Source organism: Trachemys scripta, chromosome 5 (genome assembly GCF_013100865.1).
Source record: "Trachemys scripta elegans isolate TJP31775 chromosome 5, CAS_Tse_1.0, whole genome shotgun sequence".
Taxonomy (NCBI): domain Eukaryota; kingdom Metazoa; phylum Chordata; order Testudines; family Emydidae; genus Trachemys; species Trachemys scripta.
In genome coordinates this window covers 114706861-114728872 of record NC_048302.1, presented here as the reverse complement: position 1 = coordinate 114728872, position 22012 = coordinate 114706861, and the positions used below count along the sequence as shown (strand labels likewise).

Below are 22012 nucleotides of genomic sequence, written 5' to 3'. Positions count from 1 at the left end.
ACATTGTAACTGTGTGACAATCTTTAAAGCACATTCACAAGCACATACACTTCCTTAATAATTAGCCACCCAACTTCAAGAAGTGGTCAGCTGACTGATTGAGTTGCCACACAAGAGAAAATCTCTGTTACTTACCACTAGGTCTTCGCTCAGCCATCAGTTTTCAGCTCAGTTATTATTCACAGCGGGAGCTGACACTGCAAACACAGGTTGAATGAAGCATGGACATGACTTTTCCCGCGTGCTAGAGGGCAACCTAAATTGCTGGAAAATAACAGGAGACAGTTAAAGGTGCCTACCTGAGATATATATTTGATGTTACCAGGAGAACTTCTAGAACTTCTCAGTCTTCTGTTTTCCAGGTGTCTTTGGCTTTCAGGTAGCAATATGCTGAAGGAGAGAGGCCACTTCATCCTATTTCTACTGGGTGGTCCAACTTTGTTCCTCTTCTTGGAGGTGCTAGTGTGGACCAATTATATGGTGACACATGCTTCTTTTGAAGAGTTGAAAGGTTCCGTGAAAATGAGTTGTCTGCTCTCATTATCCGATCAGAGAACAAGACATCACTTTTTGAGTTCTTATAACTGGGGCTTGAATCATCCAGTCTCTTTGTCCAACATATCTTGTTACACCAGCTTGTGTAAGACAAGTTAAGCCATAGCTGTTGATACAACCAACATGGGACATACCTTGAACATAGGCAGGTTTACTCTGGTCAGCTACTTACCTCCCCAAGTTGCTTTCCTTGGGCCCCTCTGCAGTGTGGGGGAGGGGGGTCTGGTCTCCTTCCCTGATGGATAGGAACAGGAAGAAAGTCATGATTGCCCCTGGTGGGCAGAGCCGGGACACCCACGACTGCCCCGCTGGAAGCAAAGGGACAGGATAGGAACCGGAAATATAAAAGGCAGATCCTCCAGCTCAGTTGGGGCAGAGCTGCCAGAAGAGCAGGACATCTCTCCCCCGCTGCTGGAGCTCGGACCTGATGGTGACCGCTACAGCGCTAGAGTCCCGGAGGGACTGTCAGAGCTGCCAGGCACTGGGAACACCGAAGAGCAGTTGGGGCTGCCACTAGCCGTTTACCCCAGTGAGATGAACGATGATCCCAGAACCCGGGTATCCCCTGAATGGGAGTGTAGGAAGGAGCCCAGGGAAGCCAAATAGGGTTCGGCTGGGTTACTGACTGCAAGCCGACCAGTGTGTTGCGGACGGATTTCCCCACTGACCCAGTGGTGGACCACTCCGCCACTATTAAGGCCCGGGGCTGGGATGCAGTGGAGTCAGGTGGGCCTGCGTTCCCCCTGCCACCCCACCCCTGGGAGTGGCAGCCTCCCCACCTTTAGGCCAAGAGGCTTGCATTAGTCTGTCACCCGCTCAAACTCGGATGCTAGACGGTTTTGATGTCTGTCCCACCAGAGAAATGATCCCCTAGACCAGCGTTTCTCAAACTGGGTCCACGGACCCGTGGAGGTCCCCGAGGGTACTCCAGGGGGTCCGCAGGCCCTGCTGATCACCTCCTCCCCTCTCCCTTCCTCAACTCCTCCCCCTCCCTCCCAGTGCCCAGTTCCCACCGGGGAACAGCGGCCAGCACGTCCCTGTGGCCATGGGGTGAGAGTTTCTGAGCGCCGACTCTGCCGCTCCCATTGGCAGGGAACATCAGCTAATGGGAGCTGCAGGGGAAGATCCTGCGGGCAGGTTCAGTGCGCGGAGACCCCTGGCACCCTGCCTAGGAGCTGCTGCCAGAGGGATGTGCTGGTCGCTTTACAGCTCCGCCTGAGGTAAGCGCCACCCCCCTCACCCTCTCCCACACTTCAATCCCGTGCCCCTGCCCCAGCCCAGAGCCCACACCCAAACTCCCTCCCTCACCCATTCCCACACCCCACCTTCTGCCCCAGCCCTGAGCCCTCTCCAGCACCCAAACTCCCTTCCACACCCAGACTTCCTCCCAGAACCCACACCACCTCCCGCACCCAAACTCACAGTCCAGAGCCTGCACCAGTTAAAAAAGTTTATTTATTTCTCTCTGATTAACTGTCATTTTATACTATAAGGTTTCAGTCCCTTTTATTTGTGGCTTTTTTTCAGCATAGGTGTTTTTCACTAACTTGGTAGCATAAGCATGCCTGATTGCAAATATTAACCTTAAACTAAAAGAGATCAATATGAACACAACCCCATCTTTCCTTTACAGGGTTACCCTTGACATTAAAGTTTACAATATTTTGGTCAAAGCTGTATCACTTATCTGTATAAAAGGAAGTTGATTATAACTTCATTTAATCATAATATGAGATTCCATCGAGTTCCCTGTTTTTCACTGCTATATATACCAACATCATATAATGTCTTAATGTTTCATATGAGTTTATATATATTTTTGAATTCATTCATTCATTCACAGACAGAGAGGACATCTCTCCAGCAGCACCAACAGTACATTCTTGTGAAAGGTTGCAGAGACCTAGTTTCCTCAGACAGACTGAAGACATCTTCCCATTAGATCTTGAGCGTGGGGTGTGTTTTTTGCCCCCTCAGCCATTCCCCCTTTTTTTTCTAAGTAGCCTGGATGCCTGGGCAATTCCTAAATGATAACTCAGAACTTTGGGGCTTTAGTTAGTACAAAGGGCTGATAATATCTCCAAGGAGTTTGTTTACTGTTTTTGACCTCTGATTCAGCAAGATACTTAAGCACATTCCTCACTTCAGACACATAAACAGTCCCATGGACTTCATTTGGATTTCTAACATGCTTAAAGTCAGGCATATGCTCAAGTATCTTGCTGACTTGAGGCCTTCCCCACTAGCAGCTAAATCGTGCTCATCTTTTTCATGTGAGTGGTCCCATTGACTGAGATTTGTTTTATTTAGATTTGTATTAACTTATACAAAAAATCACTTATTAAATACTCTAGCTGCCTTTGATAAAAGTTAGTTTTATTTTGATTAAAAATATTTTTATCAGCTAACTCCTAACCAAAAACCTATCCCCATACTCAGACTCCCAAAACAGTCTCCATCATACCCCTCCAACAGTCTAGGTAAATCGCTATGCTTCACAGCATGCCCAGAAGATTGACAAACTCAGTCTATTTCAGGTAGAGGGATGTGGGGGAAGGTGGGCATAGGCTGGGGGCTTATACTCTATTGCAAATTCCCACTGTTTGAAGGAGAGAGATCTCCATCTTGACCATCTCTGCTGAGGACAACTGTAGCAGAGCACAGAGTGAGCACTGTCCTGGCGTCGTCATTGTCCTCACAGAGCAACCTAAGTAATTAGAGGACAGGAGATATTGACATCCGAGGAAATATTTTTTAAAAGATATAAGTATGTATAGGTTAGCTAAGTGACTATTCAAAGTGTGTGTGGAGTGGAGGGGATAGAAGTCTGCAGTTCTATGAAAGGCATAAGGGAGAGGGGTTGTTGGACATTATACAATAATGTTACAAATGAATATGATACAAATGAATGTTTGATATTTCTATGCCAAAAAATGAAACTTTAATTAAACCCAGAAAAAGATTAGTGTGGGGTTTGGAGTAGGGATAATACCAGGAGGGGGTAAGAGTGGTATTAATGTCAGCCTGTACTTTCTGGACATACTTTTTAGGAGTAGAAGATAATACAAAGGGACATAACTGGTAGTAATTGGCTGAAATTCAGAAGGGAGGAAATTTAAGATGAGAAAAAACTTCTAGATATTAAGATGTTAGTAATTTATTAGTGAAATGGGTAAATGACTGTTCTTTTTTCATTTAGTAATTTCAGGCATTGATGGGCATATGAAAGAATAGTAAAATTATTCATATAACTATTTCTCATTTTATACTAATTGATTTAAATGCACCAGCTGTTTCATTATTGTAGAATAAATATGACTAAAAATAATACAGATTTTTGTCAATTAGATGAATTGACAGTCAAGAGCTTTTCAAATACAATACTGTGAATTGAGCCTTAGGACCCACTTTCTAAATCTCATAAAGTGGCAAATTAATGGCCTGTGTTAATGGTTCAAGTATCTTCTAAATACAAAGAAGCTACTAAATCTGAACTAGGGTAGACTATTTTAGGTTTGGGGGTGATTCTTTCTTTAGTAAACTGGACCATAGTCCAGAAATATATTAAATATATTAAACAGTCAAAATGTGAGTTAGGTTTGCAGGATTTTGGCCCAAACCTGAATATAAGGTACTAAATTCTGCTCTTTTAGATTGACATAAATCCATTTGAAAACAAGTGCCAGATTTCATAAATGCTTCACACAAACAGAGTTGCCATTGACTTCATGGAGTGCTTTCACACTGAATGTACCATGCTTACCAGGCGACATGTTAAGAAATGGAATGCACCATGCTTAGAGATCACATGTTAGTTCTTTAAAAGTTGCGGCCATGACAAACGTGATTCTTGTGCAATGAAACATTATCACAATGGCTATATGTTACATTTAATCCAAAGATCTCAGAATTGAATTGTATATTGCCATTCTCATGTGAGACATCATGCCCATTTTATAGAAACATAAAGTGAATTGAAAAGAGGTTAATTAAACCGTAACCCTAAGGATGTGATTGAAAGATATATTTGAAAAGGAAGGCAGTTTGGCTTGTGGTTCTTGACTCCTGGATTCCATTCCTGATTCTGGCACATGCAGTTAGCATAAGTGTGTGAGCAAATTGAGTAGCTTCTCCACTTATGAATAAAACACTCATCACAAACATATGCTGATTGAAACCTTTTTACCTCACTGATTATTCTGTTTAGGAGAAAATTTTCAAAAGTGGCCTCTAATTTCAGGTGCTCAGCTTCAGACTGGGTTTCAAAGTTGCTGAACATTCCCAGCTGCCATTAACTGGGAACTGTGAGTGCTTTGCACCTCTGAAAATTAGACAATAAGTATTTGGCCACTCAAAAGTTGCATTGCCTAATATTTAACTTAGGAGAGGTTCTGTAGCTTAGTTTATGCAGTTGGTGAGTCTAGATGATCATAATGGTCCCTTCTGGCCTTAAATTTTATGAAAAAATAAACCTTTTTTTGAAAATCTTAATAGATTTATTGTAATTATGTCTTACTACTTAGTAATTCCATATTCTTGTGAAGATTGTTAGAAGTAACGTACTGTACTGTTTACAGCTATAATCTGTGTCTGATTTTTGTGCATATGTAACTCTGGGAAGAAATGTGGTTTACATATTACATTCTTTCAATTTCAGATTTTGTACAGCCATGGCATCCATGCTTCAGGATTCTTCGTTGCTTTTGTTATTTCTCTTGTATTAACATGCGTTGCGTTTTTTGCTGTTTACCAAACTAGAAGATTAAAATGGAGTTTCCTTAATAAAAACCAGGTGAGTCATATTTTCTACAATAAAACTTTATCTCATCTTCTCATAAATGGTATCTCGAAATGGTTTCCAGAATTAAGAAATGCAGTAACTAGCCTGAAATTCTGAAAAGTTGGCAGTGGAAAGATAAATTGAGATATTCAGTCGGAATCTCAGCTGATGTAAATCTGTATAGCTACATTGTGTTTGGCATGGTCAACCTTAGAGAGGGGAATCTAGGACTGGCCATAATCATCTATCAAATTTTAAAAGTGGTAATCCATGTCTACAGTATGTGTTAACACATTTTAAAACATGATTATTTTTCCTAATCTAGACATGCTGATAATAGATAAATAGCTGTTCTTTCCCTGCTTACAGTGTGGATTTTGCTGGTGGCCTCAAAATTTAACAGTATACTGTAATTTATCAAATGAGTATGAGGGATTATTGATAATTTGATGGAAAGCTATGTAAATGTGTATGGGTTTGAGCAAATGTGAGGTTTATGCCTGGAAGGAGGGAGGTGGTATTAAAGCAACCCATATCTCCTTCACACTACCTGCAGGAGTGACTCTGACTTATTTCCTAAACTGGAAGATTTAACATGATGTTTCTTCGTGGCTCACCTATTCACAGGGTGATTTAAATCAGATTTTTTTGATAAAATGCTTTTTGAGGAAAAAACCTATCTAAAGATAGTTTTAAATAAGATACATTATAGCTCAAAGATATAGAATCATGGAATAGGGATTATAAATACTAATTCTATAGTAGAAGGCAATATAATGTAATGTTTAAGAAAAGTTTTATAAATGAGTTCCAATAGTTCATTGATTAGGGACCCAATCTTACGGGGCTCCAGGGGCTTCTGTATAGATTATTTAGGTTAATCTTTTTATCTACCCAATGGGACTCAGTGCTCAGTCTAGAAGATACATAAGAACGTAAGCCAAAAGCAAGAACCCCTTGGGGCTCGCCCCCCCCCACCTCACCAGGTAAGTGAAAAAACGATACCATCAGAGATGCTTAGTTTTGCAGTTCTCAAACTGTGGATTTGTGTCTCCAGAGATAACATGCTTGTTAACAGCAAAAATGTTTTAAAACAAATAACTAATATGTAGAGGTGAGAAATAACAGACCTCAACCCTATTGTCCCTCTGCAAATTTGTGTACACAGAATCAATTCCTTACCTCTCTCTAAAAGTGCAAAGTTTCAAAAAGTTCAATGAATAGAAGATTGTTGGGGGTGGAATAGATCTGGACAAGGAGAAGAAGTCTGGAGATAAATGTGAGAAGGGAGGGACAGGCAGTAGAAACAAAAGTGAAACTGTTTGAGCAGCATATTCCAGAAGTCTTGAAGTCTTTCTGAGTGTAGCCTTCATTGATTTGAGATCTACCATACCATTCTCTCACTAAAAGGGAAAACCTATAATGGCAGCAGGGCGTAAAAGAGACCCAGTTTGGGAATATTTTAATGAAGTTCCTGTACCTGTGGGTAAGACAGGTATGTGTGCAAAATGCAAACAGTGCAACAAAGAAATGCAAGGCCTGGTTGCCCGAATGAAACAACATCATGAGAAGTGTTCCTTCTCAGGAGGAAGCTGCATTGAAAATGGTGAATGGAACATGTCTGAACATGCAAGATCTTCAGGTTGATAAACTTCATTTCATACTTTTTTCTTAAGGACTGCCTGTCTTCCTTCTGGACTATTCTTGAATTCTCATGTTTGAGCAAAAAATATAGTTGTTACTCTATGGTACTGTCATTTTAGATGCATTTGTGATTAAAAAATAAATAGCTGAAGTAGGCAGAACTTCCTTTTACAATTTCACCTTTAAAGTAGTACTGAGTGTCATTGAATGCAATGAGTAATACTAAATAAGCAGTATGGTAATAATAATTCAATAACTGCATTGACTTATTTTGTTTAGGAGAATCCATCCTCAAAAAACAGGATTCTGAAGACTATCCACCTTCAAGATCATCATCATTTTCTATAGTTTCAGAGTTATCTGCCAATGATAGTGTTTCATCATGTATGTCACATAGCCACAGTATATCACCTGTAGCAAAAAGGAAAAAAATCTCCATCATCCAGAAACAACCATAGATAAGTTTGTGATAAGAACCAGCAGATTACAAAAAGAGGTAATTGATGAAAAAATTGCCCGGTTTGTTTATGCTACAAACTCTCCTTTCCATATGATTGAGAACCCACACTTCATTAACATGGTTCAGTCATTAAGACCAGGATACAGTCCACCCAACAGAGCAGATGTTGCAGGCAAATTGCTGGATAAAGTGTATGAAAGAGAAATTGAGCAGCGTGCAAAAGGTCTAGGGGATAAAATTGTAAACCTGAGTCTTGATGGGTGGAGCAATGTCCACAATGATCCTGTTTTATGTGCTTGTGTGACAACAGGAGAAGGGAATGTCGTCCTTACAGAAACAATTGATACATCAGGAAATGCACACACAGCACAATACTTATAAGAAGTAGCAGTAAAAGCTATAATCTGTGGGAAAAAATCCAAATATCTAGTATGCAGCTTGGTCACAGACAATGCTGCAAATGTATCCAAGATGAGAAGAAATTATTTAGAAGAGAGTGAAGAATATCCCAAGCTTATAACATACAGTTGCAGTGCTCATTTCATGCACCTCCTAGCCAAAGACTTCATTATTCCAGAAATAAAGGCTAATGTTGTTGAAATTACAAAATACTTCCGTAACAACCACTTTGCAGCAGCTGCTCTGAAAAAAGTGGGAGGAACCAAGCTAACTCTCCCACAAGACGTGCGATGAAACTCAGTAGTGGACTGTTTTGAGCACTATATCAAGAACTGGCCTAATCTGATGACAGTTTGTGAACAAAATCGTGAAAAAATAGATGGCACTGTCACAGCCAAAGTTCTCAACATTGGGCTTAAGAGAAATGTTGAACTCATGCTGAGTACTCTGAAGCCTATTTCTGTAGCCTTGAACAAAATGCAGGGAAATAGCTGTTTTATTGCTGACGCTGTTGAAATTTGGAAGGAACTGAGTGAGATCTTAAAAGAGAAATATGTAATGAAAGAGTTAAATTACAAGCATTAAAAAAAAGAATGGGACAAGCACCATTTCCAGCTCACTTTCTTGAAAATTTTCTCAATACTCAGTACCAGGGTTAAACCTTAACTGCTGAGGAAGAGGAGTTGGCTATGACATGGACATCCAGCAATCATCCCTCCATAATGTCAACTATAATAAACTTCAGCGCTCAGGGTGAATTTCACCATTCAAGAAATATATGTTTGCTGATGATGTTTTAAAGAAAGTAACGCCAGTGAATTGGTGGAAGTCACTTAAGCACTTGGATTGAGAGACTGTTGAAGTGATAATCTCACTTTTAACAGCAGTAGCTTCTTCTGCCAGAGTAGAAAGAATATTTTCTACCTTTGGACTAATTCATTCCAAATTGAGAAATCGTTTGGGACCTGAAAAAGCAGGAAAGCTTGTTTTTCTTTTCCAGATTATGAACAGGAAAATGAAGGTGAAGATGACTGAGTTAGCTGCAGAAGCCAATATATTAAGTTTCTCATGTTGACCTGGCTGACATAATCAATTTAATTTTTTTTAAATATTTCATTAACTATTTTAGTTAAAAACAATTTTAACAAAAAATAAACCTGCTTTTAAAAAACTAAATTCAAAATTGCATATGCTTGTTTTGTTAAAATATTATATGTTTGCTGTTGAAGAAAAAAATCCAGAATACTTTACGTTGTTGTTTTAGTTAAATAAAATAATTTAAATGTCTGATAGAGCCTAATAGAGCATGGCAAGAAAATCCTCCAAATATTAATGATTAACCTACAAAAGAATACATCAGTGTCTGGGACATGTGCTGAGAATGGAAAAAGAACACTTACCAAATACCACCCTTGAATGGAAGCCAGAAAACGCAAGAAGAAAGAGAGGAAGACCATGAATAACATGGAAACGAACAGTTCTGAACGACATCAAGCACCTTAACATGAAATGGGAAGATTTGGATAGAAGGGCAGTTGACAGGCAAGGATGGCAAATGTGGATTGCCCAATGTGCAGCAAAGCACGGGATGGACAAATGTCTAAGGTCCTCCTGCCTAAGAACCTAATCCTCCCTTACCCTAAGGCACTCAAATTGTTCCTGACTCCTCTGTCAGTGCCAACAAGCAGGTCTTCCGGGGTCCTGCTCAGCCTTCCTCTGCTATCTCTGCAATGCCATTCCTGCCCTTCTGGTGGAATGGGTTCCCTGTTAGCATTGGAATGTCCTAGCAAGTCAAACATGAGCTTAGCATTCTCTGTCATTTCTCCTTTGAAGAAACCTAAGAACTCCCCCGCGACATATCGTAGCTTTGCTGCCAAAGGCCACAATATTGATACTTTTTAGCATCCCAGAAATGCTACTGTTACAGCCTCCTTCCTTCAGACTATTTTTGTAGCCCACCAGGAACCAACTAAGCCTAAAGTGAAGTACAGTTGTTAAAATGTTGCACAGTTTACAGTGCATCGAGGGGCCAGTTGGTGTGGGGGTTCAGTGCCTTGTACTAGTTACCTATTTCTTCATTAAAGGCTGGCCATCATTTGGAGAACATAATTGTTCAAGGTACCGGAATGGAAAAGAGAAGTGGGTTTCCAGTCCTGTGGTGGACACCTAGCCACCAGTGCCGGAGAGATGTTCCTGCTGATGGTCAACCCTGTACATATTGCTCAGTGGAGAGATGTGGTGAGCTACAAAGGTGGACCAAGTACATTTGTCCTTTTGTTAAACCTGAAGAACCAGCTTGAATTTCTTCTACACTGAAAATTTGCTGAATTATGCTTACAGGACAGGGAGGCAATTCGAGAGGAAATTGACTGTATTCTCAGCTAGCGGAAGAGGTACAAAGAACCACAGAGAACATCAACACATCCCCCACCCCCCTCTTCATCACCAAAAAGTCTTGGCTCCTGTGTCCAGTGAACAGTATTTGAAAGGAACATGGAAACATAGCACCTCAAGTGTATTTTCTTCCCAGAACTTTTGGATTAGCACCACAAGCCAGTTGCCTCTACATAGCTAAAGGACGTGGTTCTGTGTTTGTGGAACCATGAGAGCGGATGCTTCAGCCACCCACCCCCACTTCTTCTGGCTTCTGCAGAGTGGTTCAGCACAGGAAGCGGCCACACACCAGGGACTGGGAACAGTAATAAACATTTGCAGTGGTCACAGGGAAAATGGAACACTCTGACTTTCCTCAGACAAACGAAAGAGTTCCGTTTCCCTTCCCAGACCTAGGCAGGCCCTCACCCAAACCTCCCAATGCACATGTACCAGGTACAGTTGCAACTGTAAACATAAATTTAGACTAAGGTTCACCTGGAGATGATGATCTGATATTTCAAATATAATCCTCCACATTACAGAATAAACCTTCAAGAAAAAAGCATGCAAAGCCATCTTTATATATCAGAAAGGAGCAACAAAGGGAGGGGAGGGAACAATGTACTGTTGTTTTGTCTTTGCAGTTCGCCTTTTCTAAACAATTCTTTCAATGTCTTTTTTAACTTTTGCGTCTCATGAGTTTCTGCTGGAAGAGTCCTACAAGTGGTACAGAGAAGGATGGACATGTATCCTATTTAAATTTACAATAAAGATTGTATTTATTGTAAAATAATGGCTTACTAAGAGAAAGAAAGTTCCTTACTTATCAGTGAGCATCGTGTTTGAAAAATGTCTCTATGAACCTTTTGATTTCTCTTCATTCAGAAGAAATCACAGTAAGTGAAAATAGCTCACATCAGTCTCCCTTTTATGAATAAGGCTTGATGCTGAAATCATAAAAGTGTAACAGAATCGTCCCAGCACCAGAAGTTTATAAAGGTTTTCTTGTCTGGTGAATTTAGTAAACCTTAATTTCAAGGGACTCCATAGGTACTGTATACTAGCGAAATCATTTTTCCTCTTTCATATAATTTCATATCAGCTTCTGTTGATGGAAGCAAGCTACACAGAGATCTTCTTTAGGTCTGCGGAAGAAGAGCTTTGTGTAGTTCCAAAACTTGTCTCTTCCACCAACAGAAGTTGGCCCATTTAAAAGATACTACCTCACCAACCTTTTCACGTCACCTGCCTGGTATCCTGGGACCAACATGAGTACAACAACACTGCAAACATAGAATTATGTGTGATTTTGTTCAACAAGTGTATATAAAAGGTTGTATGTACCATAATACAAATAGAATGATCCTAGAGATTGAGTGGAAAATAACTCACTGAGGCTGGTCCAAAGCCTATTGAAGCCAATGGATAGGCTCCTATTGACTTCAATGAGCTTTGGCCCAAATTTTTAAAGGTGTTTAGGTGTTGCAGTGCTTAGCATTGAGATGCCTAAATGATTTAGGAGCCTGAGAGCTAAGAGCCTTAATTCCATTGACTGTTTTCATCATTTAGGTTCCTGCTCAGTTATATACCAAAACGTAGCATCCACACAAACTCCTGCTGAAGTAAATGAGAGTCTTTCCACTGACAACAATAGGAGTTGTATCCACACTAAGGGTTGATCTGCTATAATATAACGTTTCTTTTTTGTGTTTACTTAGGAGATACGATATGATCTTTCTCTAGATCACAAACTGGAGTATTCACAGTTTAATTCAGGAGATCCGTTTAATGAAGATATCATTATGAATGACCAAATCATTGAGATACTGGCCTTTGAAGACTCCAAGAACATGCTTCAAGCTTTAGAAGAGTAAGAAGTCACTATTATTGCATTATACTTCATATCAACAAAACGTCTCATATTCAGGTTACTGAATATCTGCCCTTTCGTTCTCTCTGATAGATTCCCATCAGACACACGTCTGTACTACCTGAAGCTGTTGACCCCTTTAATAAAGGGGCATCCATGGTAACTAATACAGGCATAATGTACATTGCCTTATATATAGAAATTGCAGCTCAATCTAGATCCTAGGCACATGGTTTCTGAGTCAAACCCACGGTAAGGGCTTGTCTACATGGCAAGTTAGCATACTGCAAGCCAGGGTGTGAATCTCCAGCACACTAGTTTGCTGTGCACTAAATGGCCTCATGCACCCTACCGCACACTGGAGGTTGTATAGTACACTTTGATGTACTCCCATGAAACGTTTACTGTGCCTGTAGCAGGGTCCATATGACGAGTTAGTGAGGGGCAAGATAGTGTGTGGTAGAGTCACACCTTGGCTTACGGTGCCCGAACTACCAGTGTAGGTAAGCACTTTGTTAAGCTGCTAAAAGAACAGATCCACTATTTCTGGTCTCAGCCCCTTAAGTGTACAGTGTTCACCATGCCAAAGGACACTTTTTGGAGCACAGAAAAATGTTGTAGAGAGTTTATTCTGTTATTATTGAGTACATTTTGCCTTTAGAACACCATGGCCTTGTTCCTACACAGAAAAAGGACGTGCTCTGGGTTCATATATTTTTGTACAGCAGTATTTCTTGGGGAAAAAATTTGTTGACTTTCATGCTCCTAGTGTTTCTTTAAATACCTGGATCAGAATCTAAAGAGCAACAATTTACAGCTTTCAAAGAAAAATATTGTGTATGTGGAGTCAGAAAAGGCAGTAGACAGCAGCTAGGAATCCTGCTTATTTTGTTGAAAGGGAGGTCAGGATTATATGACAGACACACAGCTATTAAAGGTCATCTCTTTTCTCAAGCAGAACTTGAAAAAGGTCTGTTGTGAGAACAGAGTGGATTTGTTTGTGTGATCTCATGATGACCTTCCTGAAAGTCAAGTGGCAGGTAATAGTCTGCAAATATAAAATAAAAATGGAATAATATCTGTGAAAACCAAAAGCAAAGTTATGAGAGCGCTCGAATGTTGATACTTTGGCAGGGAAGGGTTCTGTTCTTTTTTCTAAAAAGATACTGCTCATTAGGATTTTGCAACATTGCCTTTCTTATATTTTGTTTCAGATTGAAAAAGGAAGTGAAATAAATGAAACCTTGACTTGTGTAATGCAGTGATAATGTGGATACCTATCCCTGTAAATTGCACAGCAGTCTGGTCTTTTCTAACTATATAGTAACTTAGATTATTTTTTCAGAAAATTGCTGTGTGATTGTTAAGAGTAGCAGGATGAAATATCTTTGTAGCTCATTTTAAGTTTAGTATATTTCATTTGGAAATAAGAAATATTTGGCTAATTTGGAAAAAAAATAAACTCTTTAATGTCTTACTCCTCAGATATAAAGAAGCTGAGAAAGGTAAATATTCTTGCAAATGGGAATGTTCATGTAACTAGAATCATACAATGGATTAAAGCCTCAGTTTGTGTACATTACTTAGAAATGTGCTATTTTAATATTCTTCTTTGGCTTAAACAAATCTTTGTCTGTCTTTGCCCTTCACCTCTTTCCTCCCAAATTATTTTTCTTATTCTCCCTTCCATTTCTATGTTCTTATAGCTGCATTCCCTCATTTGTCTCTCCCTTTGCCCAACACCCTTTCCCAGGTGGACAGTTTGAATCTGTATAATTATTTTAACTGGGTTTTTTATCATAGTATTTAAGAAAAGTCTTTTACAACAATAGCAGAGTTATTATACAGAGCACTGTTCATGTAGCTAAGCTCCATTGGACTACAGTCTTCTAAGAAGTCCTTGTGACAGACTGTTTGGAGTGTTGATTGGTCACAGGGCAGACTATGCGGGTAAATCATGTAAGTGACTTAATACCCAATGTAACTTAGGCTCCTAAGTCATGGTGGTGATTTAGAAAATATTACCTTGCAAGTGGTGGGTGAGTTGGCGATTGATTTTAAAACAAAAATGCAAAGAATGCCCTACCCTCTGAAGATCCAAACAAGAAAATAATGGTTTGCTCCACCCATAGTGCCTAAAATAACAGGGGAAAAAGGCCTGTGCAAGCTAAAAGAACCAATGTGGAAAGGTTTGGTCTTCTCTAGCTGCTGTACTGTATCTCCCCACATGACACACACACTCACTCACTCACTCTTTCAGGCAGCTGGCTGCCTGCTGCCAACTAGACCATTTGGCATTTCTTTGGGGAGCACATATGGACCCATATATCCCAGTTGATAAGCCTTCGCTTGATGGTTTGGGGATTTCCTGTCACTTTACTGTATAGAGTCTTAGGATTTTAACATGCTTCACAAACTTTATTAACTAATTTATACAGCATATAAACTCCACTGGAATCACTTTGCTTCCCACAAGTGCACAGCAGCCGCCTCTGGGGTGAAACAGAGCATCTGCTTATGAGCACACATCAACACAGAGTAACAGGTGAGGGCCATAAGTGAAGAAGGCTTTCTTTGAATGAAATGGCAATGGAAACTTTAGGTTAACAGAGTGTCATTACCTAATTTGGAATTTGTCTGGACACCCAAGCTAACTCCACTGCTCTTGGGCAGATGAGAAGGATCGTAGGATTTTTAATAACTCTGTCTTGCATCTCATCTGAAAGACAGCAGCCTTTGGCAACAGAATACTCCTCTAATATCCTTCTGGGCCACTGGTTCAGTATCATCTCAGAGGACAGAGTGCCTCATTAATAAATCACCAAGCTTGTCACACCTGGTTTTTTCCCTAGGAGCTCTCTCATCCAAGTATTGATCTGGTCAGTGCTTTGCTTACCTTATCTCTGATATTCTCACACTGGAGGAGTTATGGCTGTTGACAATGTCCCACATCATCCTTCTATAGAATCAGTCTTATTGTCTGCAGTTGACAGTGCAGACATTCTTTATGGATTTTAGGGGATTTTTTGGAAAAGAGGGGATTTGTATGGGATTTCATTAGTTTGTTTTTAACAAAAATTCCACTAGCTAACCTGCATTTCCCAGTGGGGAAAAAAGCAGGACAGACTTTGTATTCCCTAAAGGGAAATTATGTCAATTGCTACGAAAATAACTTCCCCCATTATTTTAGATTAATTGCTTTTTCTCTTTAATTGTGTTCCATTTCTTCATGCATTTTCAGACAGGTATAGCATATTCCATTTCTTTAATTAAAACAAGATGCCCACCAGGGCATGTTGTAGCATTTTGTATCTCATGAGGATTATACTTCTGTTCTATGAACTATAATCTTATATTATGTTATGAAAACGGTCAAGGAAATAAAGAATTCTCTGTGACAAAAATTAACAAATGTCAACAAAATCTCATTTGGAGATAGGAAGCAAACTCAGGTTTTATGCTTATTACTTCTGATAGGTGCTATCTTGAGGAGGCTTCCTGTATCTTAACACATTGATTTATTCTGGAGTAAGGATCTTTTGTTTTAAATAAGTTTATATTTAGAAGTGGCCTGTATTATCAAAGGAATCCCATGTTTTGAAAGAAATGGACTGCTCCAAGTAGACAGAGAAAATTAGATTTTCCTGCCCACTTCCTCTGTTTCATTTGGGGTTCAGAGAAAAAAGAGAAGTACCAAATATCTGAATAAATTAAAGGGTGAGAGAAGAGATTAATTTTTTGGTGGCAAACTTAAATGATTTAGTGCGAGTTTCAATTAAGCAATGCTATCCTTTTCTTGTCGGCTTGCTATCTCTGTTTTAACCTCATAGACTTTAAGGCCAGAAGGGACCATCATGATCATCTAGTCTGTCCGCCTGCACATTGCAGGCCATGGAAATTCACCCACATGCTCCTGTAATAGACCCATCACCTCTGGCTGAGTTACTGAAATCCTCAAATCTTGATTTGAAGACTTCAAGTGACAGAGACGCCACCATTTACTCTAGTCCAAACCAGCAAGTTACCCGGGCCCCGTGCTGCAGAGGAAGATGAAAAACCTACAGGATCTCTGCCTGGGGGAACATTCCTTCCCAACCTCAAATATGGTGATCAGTTAGACCATGAGTATATGGACAAAACCCACCAGCCAGATGTTGTCAGATGTTTGGCTGCATGTGTGTGTTCTCTCTACATGCTGTACTGACTCTGACTAGATAGCCTGTACAGCAGGCTCTGATCGAACTGCCCAATAAAGCCACAGATTTGGTTTTCAGCAAAGGTACTTGGTTAAGTTTATTGTCAACGAAGCCTGGACCTAATGCCTTGGCTCAGTGGTTACAGGTACACTAACACATGTATGCCCGTTGCAATGGACTAGCTCAGTTAGTGGCGGGACTTTCCACTATCCCGTAGGCCAGCCAAAGACACTGTCTCTGAGACTCCATTTTATACATCAATACAAACAAGTTACGTGCTGCCCCTCTGACGTAGCTGGATACCACCCATCACCTTGTACATCTCTATCCATCATACTGTCATCCTGACCTTCTCTTTGGAATGGGTCCGCCTGTTCCTGTTCTCTTTAGGAAATGTGTTGGTATCAAGGTGTTCTGGTACCACCCTTCTGGAATGCGTTTGCGTGAGTGCTCTGTGCCTAGCACCTCTTAGGAATGTGTGTTTTTGCAGTATCAGCCCTGTTCTTGCCGGATGCTATGAGCAGGGTCTGCCTCTAGCTCACAGCTTGATTTTGCTTTATATTAGCAAAGTTTTGACCACTACTTTAGCTCAGGCCTCATACCAGGCCTCTGATACAAGGGCTTATGTTTCAGGCTCTCTTCCTACTACATTCCCCCACTTTTTGTCTTTTTATGGGGAAAATATTTACTCATCATCCCGGAAAAGCGTAATGCATGGACTGAAGATGACCTAGTGGTCTAAACACTGTTATGTGGTCAACGTACTTTACCATCCATATATTCATGCCCCATCTGTCCCTTGGTCTGAACATTCCCTTGTACGACTGATGGACAGATTTTATTTGCCAGTTGTGTCTAGTCCCTTATGGTGAGCCTGGGAATGTGAGGCCCGGGACTTTGATTGAGGAATGAAGTTTTATGATTGAGCCTTGGAGGCACTCCGAGATAATTAATATATATGAGTAATATGGATATGATGTATATATTTGTAGTGTATATGGGTATATATGTATAGTATGTATGTGTACATAGGATACCGCCTTATTTCCAAACATAACAATGTTTTTCCAATCTGCGTTGTAGTCTAGCCCTTTTACTTTGGTGTCGCAGATAGCAACACACTCCTATTAGGGCAATTACAGTTATCACCTGTATCATCATTAGTAGTAGACTGAGTGTTTGAAATACTGGGATAAACATTGTTATAGTATGTCCTATAGTGCTACGTATATGAGAAGTAAAACAGAAATTTGGAGTAGTGACATTACAAATGAGGCCTTTATATATAAATGTTTTGTAATTAGTTACTACACAGTACTGTCCATTCATGTTATAGGTTACCCTTACTGCTGGTTGTCATTTGTGGTAAATTTCACAAGGCAGGAAGCAGGAATGTCTAGCTTCTCTGTTCCACGGGTTGCATTGTTCTATGATACACAAGTAGTTGATGTAGATCCGGTTGTTTCTTATGGATGCTGTCTTCCAGATAGGCTACTGTCCATTCAGTAGGTTATTTATTAAATATTGCTGTGTCAGGATTTAGTGTTGGTATCCAGACACTGAACTTTAAATTATTAAAGTTCGGCAGTCCAGTTCAAGGATGGAGATGTAAAAAGCTGAAAATAGAGCGATCACATTTGTATTTTACTACTGAACTGTGACAGCTGCAATTTCAATGGACTTTATACTGAAGACGAATGTCTTCTTTACACTAAATTAAAACAAAAAATAAATTCTAGTTACTTAGGGGCCTGATTCTCCACTGCTGTATTTATTCATTTATTTATTTGTATCATTGTAGCATCTAAGAACCCTTGTGCCTTGTGTTGTCATATTGCTGCAAAGTGGGTACGTAATGCTACCAAATTAGAAGGGGAGTTTTACACCACTCTTCATATCAGGAAATGGCTCTGCAAGATGTACGGCAGTGGAGTGGAGAATCAGGCTGTACTTGTATAACAGGAACTGGCAAATAGGCTGATATTCAGAATTGGGGTGAAATCATATTCATGGGTCCTGTTTTGATGAAACATGCATAACTTTTGTGTGCATCTTATTCCCCACCCGGGGAGCCAATCCCCTGTCCAGGGAAGAAGACATGAGCTAGCTCTGGGTTAGAGAGGAGTTTAACTAGATGTTTCTCAGCTCCAAGCATCTTGGGCCCAATCCAAGTGAAGTCATTGGGAGTTTTGCTATTGACTTCATTGAAAGCAGGATATGAAGGAGCAAGTGCATAGCTTTTATTCATGTATTAATGCTATAAGATGTGTTTAGGAGATGGCCTACTCTTAAGCCCAGCTCTTAGGAATAGGTCTAAGGCTCCCTGACCTAGGACTATTTTTGTCGTTATTCCCTGTCAAAGGATGGGCTATTCGGGTAGGGAATTCGTCTTCTCAGGAGTGGGCTGTACGTAGCATGAATATTAATCCAGTATATTTTCAACTTGCCAGAAATATGGCCTACATGCATTGTATTCAGATTTGGTTCACTGATCCATTCTCTGCGTGTGCCTGTCTGTCTACACACGTACACCAGTTATAGTTATTCCTGTTTTCTCTCAATTTGTATTGAAATGGACTTGGTGTTTTGTTCACAGTCTATACACAGCTGAGGAGATGGTTCAGGAGTTCATAAATGGCAGAGTTTTTTGGTCTTTTGTAACTACTGCATCAAATAAGCGTGTGTTATAAATAAACTAGGAGTATCTTTGGAATATGGATATGTTGCAATGTCAAGAGAATAGCTTTGAGAACCAAACTTATTTTTAATATTTCATCAAGAAATTTCATAGATACCTATCTAGTTGTACTTCATAGGTACTTATCTAGTTTGGCCTGGTGGTCTGTCATATGTCGGCTGCCAATTATAAGATACGCCAGTAATATAGTTGTTTTACATTCTCAGTAGATCCCTTCCTGCTTATATTTCCAAGTGCTAGATCATTGGCAATGAATGCTAACAAGAGGAAGTTTAATAAACTGTATGTATGTTGTAATAGTATGCAGTAGGAAATCATGTTCAGAATTGTTGTAGGTCTTCTCTGCTATGTCTGAAACAGAATGAAAGGAGAGCTGAGGGGACTGATTGCATCCTCAGTGTGATGAGTGCTGTTAGGTAAGACCTCTGCAAAACCCCTGAAATAACCATTTTTTTCAAAGGTATCTTAGAGTTTCCAACAGGTTACCCTTGCTCTGCCTTTATTTATCCTCATTTTGTACATTTTTGTCTTCCCTCGATGTAGACAAAACTCTAGTTGAATATGGCAGTTGATACGCACTGCCAATTATCTTGGCAAATCACGTATGCACTTCAGTTGATTTTCTCTCATGGCACAGGGTAATGAGGGCAATATATTGGAGGATAGGATCAAACTATTTCCTGAGAGCACTGGCAGGGAAGTCAAAAACAATTTACTCCTATATTAGAAGTTCAATTTTTCCTTCTAAATGTAAATTTCTCACTGTACATCTCAATTTAATTTGCCACTAAGGAAATGGATTCTTTTTATCACAGAATTCAGATGGAAAGTAGGAGTAAAAGATCAGATTGTTACATCTAGAGTTTGAAGTCACCAAATTAGAAATCGGAAATTTCTAAGTTGAAAGTTGCTTTCAGTTTGGACACCAAAACAGAGGTACTCAAAGCTTCTGGATTTAATACATTGGAAACATTTATTATAGATTGTAATCTCTTTGGCACAGGGACAGTCTTGTTCTGTGTTTGGACAGTACCTAGCACAATGGGGTCCTGGCCCATGACTGGGGCTCCTAGACACTACCCCAATATAAATAATTATTAATATTTTAGTAACTGCATACTGGGAGTGTGTGCACGTAAGCACATGCAAACACACACAGCATTTTTAGCTCTGTATGCTGAATGACTGTACAAACTTTGTTCCTACAAAAGCTGCACATTTCATCCACCACTGAAACTCAGCTATCAGAGGATGAAATGTGATAGTTGTTTAATATATTACAGTGAAATTGCACAATGTTTATAGGGGGAAGGGAAAAATAACTATTTGAAATTACAGGTGGCATCTGGCCAAGATTATCAGGATTAATATCCTTATTCTTCCAAAAAGTGCCATTGGATCTTTGATTACAAGCAGTGAGAGCTCAGATTACATCTCATCTAAAAGCAGATACCCCTGGTAAAATAGTGCCCCTTCCTATTAAGGTGGGGCATTTGTTAGGCACTGATATGGGGGAATATTGCCACTTCTAATCAGTTCTGACAACACTTAGTGTTTCTTAGATGTCTCCCATGCAAATATTCACCCAGTGCACTTCTGCTTAGTTTGTGAGATCTGAGTGAATCATTGCAAAAGGTAATAGGTCTTCAGGCATAATGCTATAATATTTGTCTGTATGTGGTTTTATTAAGCTAACAACATCACAGGCTGATCCTGCTTCTTTAAAAATCAATGGCAACATTCCCATTGACTTCACTAGAAGCAGGAGTGTGACCTCAGCTTGCTGCCCTTCCGCATGATAACTGTTCCATGAATGCTATGATTCAGAATTATAACTCCTCCAGAGTAGTAGCATAACTAGTATTATTGCTAAAACTGAACTCTTGATGCTAGTCATTAATTCATAATTCTTCATGCATATGAAATCTAAATTGACCTTTAACTGAGGGTCTTTCTTAAATAGTTGGGCTTTGGAGCTGTGCTCTGGCTACGCTCAAGCTCCAGGCAAAAACCTGCAGCTCCACTGCTCTGGAGCTGCTCCGTGGTCCAGCTCTGGGCTCCGCTCCAAAGCCCTGGTTTTTAAAAGAGATAAACTTACTAATTGAAACACCTTTTCTCTGTTCAGTAAGCCATAGGGAATCAAAGGATTTTCAGATTGACACCTGTTAGCACATCTATAGCTTAGTCTGTTGACATTTTTACCATGAGTCATGTAACTTCCCCATTTTTTCCTTCTGGAAGAGCATCAATTTTATCTAATAATCTCTTATTTCAGTTTGTCATCTTGTCCAAGTTATTTTTTGCCATATACCGTAAGAATTCTCTTTCTGATTTCATCAGTGCCTTGCAGTATTTCTTTCTTCTTTTTTTTTTTTTTTTTTTTTTTGAAAGAAAGTTTGTTCAGTCTGTGAATTTTCTAGTGAAATATGTTTGCAATAAGGAGTGGCAGACATAACAGATTAAGACTGGAGGATCCTCAGATAACACTGGTCTACAATTTTTGAGAAGTCGTCTGCTTCAGAGATAAAATGTGCTATTTATTATGTATTTTGATGTGCTGAATTCAAATAAGACAATTAAAACAACTGATTGGCTACTGTTTCTAAGATATTTAAGTTTTTACATTTTATGTCTATGTATATTGTGTAGATAGTAGAGTTTTAATCATAAATTGTAAACCTAGGTCTTTTCATGTGTTTATGGTTGCTTTACATGATACTATTTCACCTGTCCTGTTTATGTAACACTTTAAAAATCAGCAAAAGGGTTATATAAATAAAATTTATTATGAAACAAAAGGCAAAAAACTATTATGTACATAGTTTAGTCCTATTCAGTGTCTACTCGGCGCTTCTTGGCTTGTCTCTTGTATTCATTAAATGGAGCATCTCTTGTCACTAGTGGTCCAGCAATAGTCTGCAAGCATTGATGGGCTCCATTTGCCCTGATAGCGTTTCTCCATTGTTGCAATGTCCTGGTGAAATCGCTCACCATGCTCGTCGCTCACTGCTCCGCAGTTCGGTGGAAAAAAATC

At 39.7% G+C, this 22012-nt stretch overlaps 1 protein-coding gene across 5 annotated transcripts in view; it reads left to right on the top strand.

The window, feature by feature from the left end:
* EVC2 (EvC ciliary complex subunit 2) overlaps positions 1-22012 on the top strand; it is a 163539-nt gene that overhangs the window by 43912 nt on the left and 97615 nt on the right. For all 5 annotated transcript variants that reach the window (XM_034771841.1, XM_034771839.1, XM_034771842.1 and 2 more), the window contains 2 exons: positions 5213-5347; positions 11933-12084. In XM_034771841.1, the coding sequence (XP_034627732.1) occupies positions 5213-5347; positions 11933-12084 (287 nt within the window). The remainder of the gene's footprint in view (positions 1-5212; positions 5348-11932; positions 12085-22012) is intronic.